The sequence below is a fragment of the Podarcis melisellensis genome, assembly GCF_964234715.1.
Source record: "Podarcis melisellensis genome assembly, chromosome: 18".
In the NCBI taxonomy this organism is placed as follows: domain Eukaryota; kingdom Metazoa; phylum Chordata; class Lepidosauria; order Squamata; family Lacertidae; genus Podarcis; species Podarcis melisellensis.
In genome coordinates this window covers 5,371,793-5,382,407 of record NC_138536.1, presented here as the reverse complement: position 1 = coordinate 5,382,407, position 10,615 = coordinate 5,371,793, and the positions used below count along the sequence as shown (strand labels likewise).

The following is a 10,615-nucleotide window of genomic DNA, read 5'->3' as shown; positions in this document are numbered from 1 at the left end:
CCAGGACCCTCTCTTTGTGTTAACACCCCATGAATGAAGTTAGCTCCCGGGCTCCCAGCCAGAGGGGGAAGGGGCTTTGGAATGCGTTGATAAAGGGCCCCCCCCGCCGCCACTTGGCGTTTGAGAGCAGCGATTGGCTGGTGGGAGAGGGAGGGGCGGAGCCTCTAGGAACAGATGTGCGGGGGGGGGGAGTACGAATCAGTGAAAGTTTGTAGCAGGTTTTTTTAATACAATTTTTTTTCTAGCGGAACCCGGAGAAGCGCGCGCAGACGGGTAAAGAAAATTGGGGAGGGGGCGCCCGTAAAATAGGAGGTAGCGATTTTTTGGAGGGGGGCAGCATGGTGAGGGAAGAGATCTCAAATAATAGGGGATAATCTGGGGGGGGGGAGAGAGATCTGGGGTGCCAGGAGAAGCGGTGCTGGAAAGGAATTCAGGATGGAAACGCAGAGAGCTGCGGGGACTGATTTTTTTTTTGGCTGGGGGGTGTTGCACGGGGGGAGGTGAAGCTCAATAAAGAGGGTGGTGTTTGGTTGCTGAATTCGGGGAGGGCTGTTTGTGGAAGTAAAAACTGGGGTGGGGGTAACATTGTTCTGGAGTGGGGGGGGGCGAAAGTTGGAGAAGGAATTTAATTTGTTTTCTTATGGCTTAAGAGGCCGAGATTTGAGGGGTGGTATGATGGAGACAGGCTGATTGGGGGGGGTGGAGATTTTTTTTGGGGGGGTGCACGCAGAAAAGAGCTGGGCTGGGAAGAGAATAGTGTTGGGGGTCCTTTGAGGTTTGGGGGTTCACCGCTTGAGTCTTGGGGTGTTGGCGTGGGGTTGATTTGGACAGGGGGTGTGAGGGGCAGGCTGGATCTGGGGGTGGCAGAAAATGTGGGTGCTGTTTAGCCCAGATGGGGGCCCAACATGGCTGGGGCGCTGGGGGGGGTTAAAAGCAACGAATCAAACATGGTAGGGTTGTTCTTGGAATGGGGAGTCGGTGACAGATTTGGGGTGGGGTGGGGTTGCAACCCCACTCCCCACTTTTGCTGTACTTTTAAGGCATCAAACAACAAACCCTATTCAACAGGACTTTTTGCCGCTTTTTGGGGGGGGAGTGGCAGAGGCATTTATGCCATAGGTAAAGGTAAAGGGACCCCTGACCGTTAGGTCCAGTCGTGGCCGACTCTGGGGTTGCGGCGCTCATCTCGCTTTATTGGCCGAGGGAGCCGGCATACAGCTTCCAGGTTATGTGGCCAGCAGGAATAAGCCGCTTCTGGCAAACCAGAGCAGTGCACGGAAACGCCGTTTACCTTCCCACCAGAGCGGTATCTATTTATCTACTTGCACTGGTGTGCTTTCGATCTGCTAGGTTGGCAGGAGAAGGGACCGAGCAACAGGTTAGAAATCGATGACGTATGAAATCCCCTTTCAGCGATGTGATTGTTTATAGTGCCTTTGAGCATATACAAAGTGTTGCTGTTCCCTCCCCACTCCCATATCGAAAACTGGAAGCCCAAGGAAAGCTCCCAAGTCAAGGGTGAACCCAGAGGCTTTTTCCGTTTTCAGAAATGGACCATCAAAGCAATGACTTGAGGAATACCAGAAGCCTTGGCCTGCAGCAGGCAGGGATAGCAGTAAAAGAAATGTCACCGAGCATGTGCAGAGCGCAGTTCCCTTTGGTTTCACTACAGGTATGCTCTGGCACGAACGCTCGAGATAAAAGCAATAATAAACAACCCACGAAACTTAAAGACGCAAGGTAAAGGTAAAGGGACCCCTGACCATTAGGTCCAGTGGTGGCTGACTCTGGGGTTGCAGCGCTCATCTCGCTTTACTGGCCGAGGGAGCCGGCGTCCAGCTTCCGGGTCATGTGGCCAGCAGGACTAAGCCGCTTCTGGCGAACCAGAGCTGCGCACGGAAACGGCGATTACCTTGCCGCCGGAGAGGTACCTATTTATCTACTTGCACTTTGACGTGCTTTCGAACTGCTAGGTTGGCAGGAGCAGGGACCAAGCAGCAGGAGCTCACCCTGTCGCGGGGATTCGAACCACTGACCTTCTGATCGGCAAGTCCTAGGCTCTGTGGTTTAACCCACAGCGCCACCCACGTCCCCCATACGAATTCAATAAGTAAAAATAAATAAATAGATTCTGGGGGCGGGGGGGGGTTGAAATGTCAGGAAGCAGTAGCATTGGGGAAGGGGCCAGGCAATTATTCAAGGATGCCAGGTCATGCCTCTGTTGTCTTCTTTCCAGACACCCTCGCCCATTGTTCGCACTCTCTCCCTACCATGGCGACCACAAGGAGCCCTGCCAGCCCCTGTCAGCTGAAGGAGTTTGACAGCGTCCGAGATTCCCTTGCCAATATCATCGGCCAGCTCCGAGACATCGACCCGAGCCACCTCTCTTTCTCGCCATTTCTGGACCTTGACACCCAGATTTCAATGGCGCCCGTCTCGGACAGCCCTGAATCGTCTCTGGAGGAGCTGCATTCTACTGAAACAGAGGAGGAAGGAGGAGAAGAAGAAGAGGAGGAAAAAGAGGAAGAAGGAATGACCTCTCCCAGGCCTCTCCCTGGCCAAGCCTTTCCAGACCCTCTGGGTCAACCCAGGCTCCCTCCTCCACAGGCCCCAGAAGAGAGCGACGTGGGGCAGCCCCCCATGCCTGTGCCTGACACTGTGGCCCCCCGCTTGCCCAAGGAGACGTCCTTTTTGGACTCTGTCCACGTCGTGCCATGCTGCCCCCTTCCTGATCCCGAGCAAAGGTCAGAAGGTGGCCAAACTGGGACCCTCGCACTGACCGGTCGGCCTCCCCATGAACACCAGCCCTGCCTGGAAGCGGGAGACGGCGCCTGCCCGGTTTTGCACCACGGCTCCTCGGGGGAGCTGACCGCCCGCTCGGGGGGCAGCGGGCGTCGCCAGGCCTGCTCCGGCGAGCGCATGAAAGCCGTGGCCTCGGCCTTCGTCGCCCTCCTCCTGGCTCCGTGGTTCCTGTATGGAAGCTACTACTTCCTTCCGCTGCCGGCCCCTGACTGCCCTGATCTTGCCAGCCGGGTCGCCTTGGCTCTTCGCTGCCTGCCGGTTGCTGGGCTGCCTATTCTCCTCGGTAAAAGATGTGTGTTTTGGGGGGTTGGGGGAGCAGCAAACAGAAGGTGCAGGCTCTCCAGCCTCAGTCCAGTATATCTGAAGGAGCGTCTCCACCCCCATCATTCTGCCCGGACACTGAGGTCCAGCACCGAGGGCCTTCTGGCGGTTCCCTCACTGCGAGAAGCCAAGTTACAGGGAACCAGGCAGAGGGCCTTCTCGGTGGTGGCACCCACCCTGTGGAAAACCCTCCCATCAGATATCAAAGAGAACAACAACTGCCAGACTTTTAGAAGACATCTGAAGGCAGCCCTGTTTAGGGAAGCTTTTAATGTTTGATGTATTACAGTATTTTACTATTTTATTGGAAGCCGCCCAGAGTGGCTGGGGAAGCCCTGCCAGATGGGTGAGGTATAAATTATTATTAATATTATTAATATCTCCTAATGTCGCTATTTTGCAGGGACAGTCCCAAGTTTACAGAAGCCGCCACGGTTTCTGATTTGATCCCGGGGACATCCCTATTTTCATCGGGGAAATGTTGGAGGGGAAACTTCCCTAAACAGGGCTGCCTTCAGATGTCTTCTAAAAGTCAGAAAGCTGTTTATCTCCTTGACACCATAATGAGGACAAGGTGGTACTTTTTGCGGAGACCTGTTCCAAGTCCACAGGTGTGCCCTAGAGACATAAGCTCTCATCTCAGGCTCCACAACACGTTGTCTCTCAAGGGCCTAATTCCCTCCGGGTTCATTTGCCAGAGTTGGGTGGCACAACCTTTCTTTCCGCTTCTCCCTTTCATCTCCTCCTCTCCTTTTGCCACCCTTTCTCTCGCGTTACATCCCTCCCTCTCTCTTTTTGCAGGATCTCAGCACGGCAGAGTCCAACCCCCTGCAATGCAGGAATCTCAGCACATGGCTCACACACACACACACACCCTACATCGAATTTGACCCTGCTTAGCTTTACAGATGTGCGAGCGGTTTTATTGCTGTGCCAACTTTAGCTCCCTCTTTTGGACACCCTGCTTTTGATCACCCCCATTTCTCTCTCCTTCCATTACCCCCCCACCCGCATTCTCACTTGCCTTTTGATAATAATAATAGTTTATTATTTATACCCCACCCATCTGGCTGGGTCTCTCCAGCCACTCTGGGCGGCTCCCAACAGAATATGAAAAGCACGATAGAACATCAAACATTAAAAGCTTCCCTAAACAGGGCTGCCTTCAGATGTCTTCTAAAAGTCAGAGAGCTGTTTATTTCCTTGACATCTGGTGGGAGGGTGTTCCACAGGGCGGGAGCCACCACCCAGAAGGCCCTCTGCCTGGTTCCCTGTAACGTGACTTCTTGCAGGGAGGGAACTGCCCTAAACAGGGCTGCCTTCAGATGTCTACTAAAAGTCAGAGAGCTGTTTATTTCCTTGACATCTGATGGGAGGGCGTTCCACAGGGCAGGTGCCACCAGCGAGAAGGCCCTCTGACTGGTTCCCTGTAACCTCGCTTCTCGCAGGGAGGGAACTGCCAGAAGGCCCTCGGCGCTGGACCTCAGTGTCCGGGCTGGACAATGGGGGTGGAGATGCTCCTTCAGTGATACAGGGCCATTTAGGGCTTTCAAGGTCAGTACCAACACTTTGAATTGTGCCCAGAAATGTACACCAGTAATTCTCTAACCCAATGGGTCCCAGTGTGGAGCCAGCGTCGTGTAGTGGTTAAGAGCAGTGGAGTCGTAATCTGGTGAACCGGGTTCGCATCTCCGCTCCTCCACATGCAGCTGCTGGGTGACCTTGGGCTAGTCACACTTCTCTGAAGTCTCTCAGCCCCACTCACCTCACACAGTGGCGTAGCGTGGTGGGTGCAGGGAGGGCCGGCCGCACTGGGTGCAACATCTGGGGGTTAGGGTTAGGGGGCGCAAATCCACGGGTTAGGGGGTGCAAATTACTTGCCGTGCCCCGGGTGCTGACAACCCACGCTACGCCACTGACCTCACAGGGTGTTTGTTGTGGGGGAGGAAGGGAAAGGAGAATGTTAGCCGCTTTGAGACTCCTTCGGGTAGTGATAAAGTGGGAGATCAAATCCAAACTCTTCTTCAATGCATTTGGGGCGGCCGAGATTCTTGTCCACCCCATCACCTTTCTCATCTCTGTTTCCATTAAGGCAGAAAGAGAAAAACCTATTGCAGCCACCTGCTGTTATTTCTGCAAACAGAGGATGTTGTGTGAGTTGCGGGGGCCCAAACGCAGAGATTTCCCCCCCCCCAAGCCGAGCATTCCTGACTTAATGGGACGTTTGGAGGAGCGGACAGAACAATTTGCAAAGTGGGCAGCTTTCAAGCCGCGATTCCTCCGAACGTTGCAAAAAGCAACGTGGGTTATTTATCTTGGAGGCTGAAAGTCCTAGGTTGCAGGCAGCTCTGGCCCTACTCAGAGTAGACCCACTGAAATGAATGGGCGAGGCTGGTTTGTCAAAGCTGCTGGGAGCTGTCCCCTCCGCTATGGAGATGTACCGGTAATTCTCAGAGTGGTTTAACAATCGGACCCTCTCTTTTCCCAGGCAAATTTGGGCATTATAGCTCTGAAGGGGGAATAGAGGTGTCTGGAAACTCTCAGCAGTGTCACCAAATCTTCTATTAAATTAGTAGTAGTAGTAGGGAGCCAGTGTGGTGTAGTGGTTAAGAGCGTTCGACTCGTAATCTGGTGAACCGGGTTCGCTTCCCTGCTCCTCCACCTGCAGCTGCAGGGTGACCTTGGGCCAGTCACACTTCTCTGAAGTCTCTCAGCCCCACTCACCTCACAGAGTGTTTGTTGTGGGGCAGGAAGGGAAAAGGAGAATGTTAGCCACGTTGAGACTCCTGAAGGGGAGTGAAAGGCAGGATATCAAATCCAAACTCTTCTTCTTCTTCTAGTACAGTGGTACCTTGGGTTAAGTACTTAATTCGTTCCAGAGGTCCCTTCTTAACCTGAAACTGTTCTTAACCTGAAGCACCACTTTAGCTAATGGGGCCTCCTGCTGCTGCCACGCTGCCGGAGCACGATTTCTGTTCTCCTCCTGAAGCAAAATTCTTAACCCGAGGTACTATTTCTGGGTTAGCGGAGTCTGTAATTTGAAGCGTATGTAACCTGAAGCATATGTAACCCGAGGTACTACTGTAATAATAATAATAATAATAATAATAGTAGTAGTAGTAGTAGTAGTAGTATTTTGAATTGATATACCGCCCTATACCTGTAGGTCTCAAGGCGAATGCAACATAAAATCACAATATAAAAAGACAAAACGTTTTCATATCTTACATCTATATGCCATCTCGAGGTGTTTCCGTGCACTGCTCTGGTTTCGCCAGAAGCGGCTTAGTCCTGCTGGCCACATGACCTGGAAAAACTGTCTGCGGACAAATGCCGGCTCCCTCAGCCAGTAAAGCGAGATGAGCACCGCAAACCCAGAGTTGTCCGTGACTGGACCTAACGAACAGGGGTCCCTTTACCACCTGTATTTGGGATGCGGGTGGCGCTGTGGGTTAAACCACAGAGCCTAGGACTTGCCGATCAGAAGGTCGGCGGTTCGAATCCCCACCATGGGGTGAGCTCCCATTGCTCAGTCCCTGCTCCTGCCAACCTAGCAGTTCGAAAACACGTCAAAGTGTATGTAACCCGAGGTACCACTGTATAACACGCCATGAACTTTAAATCCCGTTTTCATAACTTCTCCCAAGCTGTAAGTTGTATATTGTACCCAAAGTCTCTCACCCAGTGTATCATTATAGTCTGATATACAGTGGTACCTCAGGTTACAGACGCTTCAGGTTACATACGCTTCAGGTTACAGACTCCGCTAACCCAGAAATAGTGCTTCAGGTTAAGAACTTTGCTTCAGGGTGAGAACAGAAATCGTGCTCTGGTGGCAGCAGGAGGCCCCATTAGCTAAAATGGTGCTTCAGGTTAAGAACAGTTTTAGGTTAAGAACAGACCCCCAGAACGAATTGAGTACTTAACCCAAGGTACCACTGTATTCCCATTGCACTCCGATGCTGCTGAACTGGAAACGGTCTCCAAAAAAAACTGCCCTCCTTTCTCTCCTGGCTGCAGGCATTGTTCTGAAGGCCTTTTCTGCCTTGTGCCTGGACAACGTCGGCCCCCTGGGCACTCGCTCTCGGCCCGTCCTCCTCCACCAGCTTTTTGTCATGGGCTCCGTGGACCAGCTCTCCGTCTTTGCCCTCAACGTGGTGGTGACAGCGACTTTCCTCCCCCAGGAGCACTTGGGTCTCATCCCGATCCTTGTGGGGCTCTTTGCTGTTGGAAGGTGAGGTGCAGGGTCGGGGAATGCGGCCCCTAGGCATCTCTGCCTGGCCCTTGGGACCTTTCTCAAATCTCCAGGCTAGGCAACCTCCGAAAATCCTGCTCTACACTTTTCGTCGAGGGGTTTTGCCCGACAGGAACGTACCTCTCAAACAGATAGCAGCCTGCCCTCTAAAAACAGACCTCATTGTTCCAGAAGCAGTCCTGCCTTCAACACCGGAATAATAATAATGATAATAATAGTAATTTGTTATTTATACCCCACCCATCTGGCTGGGTTTCCCCAGCCACTCTGGGCGGCTTCCAACAAAACACTTCTCGGTGGTGGCGCCCACCCAGTGGAACGCCCTCCCACCAGATGTCAAAGAGAAAAATAACTACCAAATTTTTAGAAGACATCTGAAGGCAGCCCTGTTTAGGGAAGCTTTTAATGTTTAATATGTTATTGTATTTTAGTGTTTTGTTGGAAGCCGCCCAGAGTGGCTGGGGAAACCCAGCCACATTGGCAGGGTATAAATAATATAGTAGTAGTAGTAGTAGTAGTAGTAGTAGTAGTAGTAGTAGTATTAACAACTGGAAGCCGTGCTGGACGTTCGGCTTCCGAAAATCATTTGAAAACCGGAACAATCACTTCCGATTTTCGATCGTTCTGGAGTTGAAACGTTCGAGTTCAGAGGCATTCGGCTTCCATGGTTCCACTGTAAGCAGCTTTGTTTGATTTTGCTAATGGCAACGTGCTGCATTTAACGAATGCCACTAAAGGTAAAGGTAAAGGTAAAGGGACCCCTGACCATTAGGTCCAGTCGTGGCCGACTCTGGGGTTGCGGGGCTCATCTCGCTTTACTGGCCGAGGGAGCCGGCGTCCAGCTTCCGGGTCATGTGGCCAGCAGGACTAAGCCGCTTCTGGCGAGCCAGAGCAGCGCACGGAAATGCCGTTTACCTTCCCACTGGAGCGGTACTTATTTATCTACTTTGTGCTTTCGAACTGCTAGGTTGGCAGGAGCCGGGACTGAGCAACGGGAGCTCACCCCGTCGCAGGGATTCGAACCGCCAACCTTCTAATCGGCAAGTCCTACGCTCTGTGGTTTAACCCACAGCGCCACCTGCGTCCCTAACGAATGCCACTAATTCAGTGCTATTTTTCTAGAAAAAGAGGTGCTGGAACTCACCACGAACGCCTCTGTTGTTCTCTTAGAATAGAGTTCTAGCTGGGGGGGGGGGAGCCCTAAATAGGAACAAACCGGTTCAGTTTATCGAAGTTTGCTGATCTGGTTCAGAAATCTCCGAACTTCTCCTGAAAGGTTCTAAGTGAATTGAACGTGAACAACGTTTGTTTGGGGTTAGGAACCTTAATGACTTCTAGTTATGTTCAAGTTCGTTCTCTTTCTGTCCCTTTGGAGCAAAGTTTCCCAAACTTGGGTCTCCAGATGTTTGGGGACTACAAGGCCCATCATCCCTAGCTAGCAAGACCGGCGGCCGTGGATGATGGGAATTGTAGTCCCCAAGCAACTGGAGAACCAGATTTGGGAAACGCTGATTGAGAATTTCTTCTTTGCTGTGCTTTGCTCCACAGGTGCTGCTACTGGGCATGCCTGCACCTCTGTAGCACATACCGTGGGTTCGGGTTCGGCCTCTCCTTCTTCCCAACAGTCGCCATGAGTATCTACAACCTCTTCTGCCTCTACCACCTGGGCTTGGGGTTCCTGTTCGCAGCCTTGCCCGACGTCCGCAACACATCCGCTCCGACGCTCGAATTGACTATGCCCAAGAGATGAGGGACGAGGCGCCTACAAAACTGTCTCTGCTCCCCCGCCCCCTTCTCAAGCTCCCCATCCCTGCAAAAAAACAGCAACTCTGCAACATGCCTCTAAAATTTCTGGGTCAACTCCAGGAGGACTTAAAAGAGACCAGCCATCTGCTTCGAAACACAGGGTTTGTTTGCAAAATCCCAGTGGCTTTGCAAGAAAGGACTAAATTTGCAGGCAGGGTCAAATGCTCCTCCCTTAAAAAGGCAAATGTTAGCATTTCAGAAGGAAGCTAGGCTGGAGCTCCGCCCCCCCCCGAAATACTGAATTTCCACATGCAGGGGATTTTTTGACGCTTCCTGGTAGTCATACCTCATGTTATGTCCGCTTCATGTTACATTCTTTCAGGTTACGTCCCGTGGTGACCAGAAAAGGTTACTTCCGGGTTTCGCCGCTTGTGCATGCGCAGAAGTGCAAAATGACTTCTTGTGCATGTGCAGATGTGGCGAATCGCAACCCGTGCATGCGCCGCCGCGCTGCCGCTGCAGGTTGCGCTCTTTTCATCTTGCGAACGGGCCTCCGGAACGGATCCCGTTCGCAGCCAGAGGTACCACTGTATACACAACGCACAGGGGTGTCTGCCAACTGAGCGTGGAAAGCTCAGTTGGTGAGAGCGTGGTGGTGATGACGCCAAGGTCACAGGTTCGATTCCCGGGTGGGGCAGCTGTGTATTCCTGCATTGCAAAGGGGTTGGACTAGATTTTCTTCAGGGTCCCTTCCAACTCTACTGTTCTGTGAAATTTCTCTATGCAAAAAGGTTTCTGTGTTGCAAAGGGATTGAATCAGATAAACTTTGGAGGGCACTTTAAAATCTACACTTCTGTGATCCTACCGAACATCTGATGTCGTAAGGGGAAAATGTCTTCCATAAATAAGAACGGATTTAAATCGAGCCTCTGGGGAACGTGCAGAGAGAAGTACTATATTTTTTGCTCTATAAGACTCACTTTTCCCCTCCTAAAAAGTAAGGGGAAATGTGTGTGCGTCTTATGGAGCAAATGCAGGCTGCGCAACTATCCCAGAAGCCAGAACAGCAAGAGGGATTGCTGCTTTCGCTGCGCAGCGATCCTTCTTGCTGTTCTGGCTTCTGAGATTCAGAATATTTTTTTTTTCTTGTTTTCCTCCTCCAAAAACTAAGTGCGTCTTGTGGTCTGGTGCGTCTTATAAAGCGAAAAATACGGTATTTAATTTTCTGCACTCGAATGTCCTGTATTTGTAACGGGTTGGAAATTGGTGACGTATGAAGTCCCCTTTCAGTGATGTGATTGTTCATTGTGCCTTTGAGCATATGCAAAGTGTTGCTGTTCCCTCCCCACTCCCATATCGAAAACTGGAAGCCCAACGGAAGCTCCAAAGTCAAGGGGGAACCCAGAGGCTTTTTCCATTTTCAGAAATGGACTATCAAAGCAAGGACTCAAGGAATACCAGAAGCCTTGGCCTGCAGCAAGCAGGGATAG

The 10,615-nt window shown here is 51.8% G+C and overlaps 1 protein-coding gene across 2 annotated transcripts; it reads left to right on the top strand.

Annotated features, from left to right (window-relative positions):
• Positions 1–220: 220 nt before the first annotated feature.
• On the top strand, positions 221–9,539 carry LOC309360812 (uncharacterized protein). Of its 2 annotated transcripts, XM_081895719.1 has the most exons (4): positions 221–273; positions 2,237–3,085; positions 7,144–7,357; positions 8,927–9,539. In XM_081895719.1, exons 2-4 carry the CDS (start codon positions 2,272–2,274, stop codon positions 9,126–9,128), a joined length of 1,230 nt encoding a protein of 409 aa, XP_081751845.1. In that variant the 5' UTR covers positions 221–273; positions 2,237–2,271; the 3' UTR covers positions 9,129–9,539. The 2 variants fall into 2 exon arrangements, with proteins under 2 accessions (XP_081751845.1, XP_081751844.1); XM_081895718.1 differs by lacking the exon at positions 221–273 and having other exon boundaries at positions 2,175–3,085.
• Positions 9,540–10,615: the final 1,076 nt, after the last annotated feature.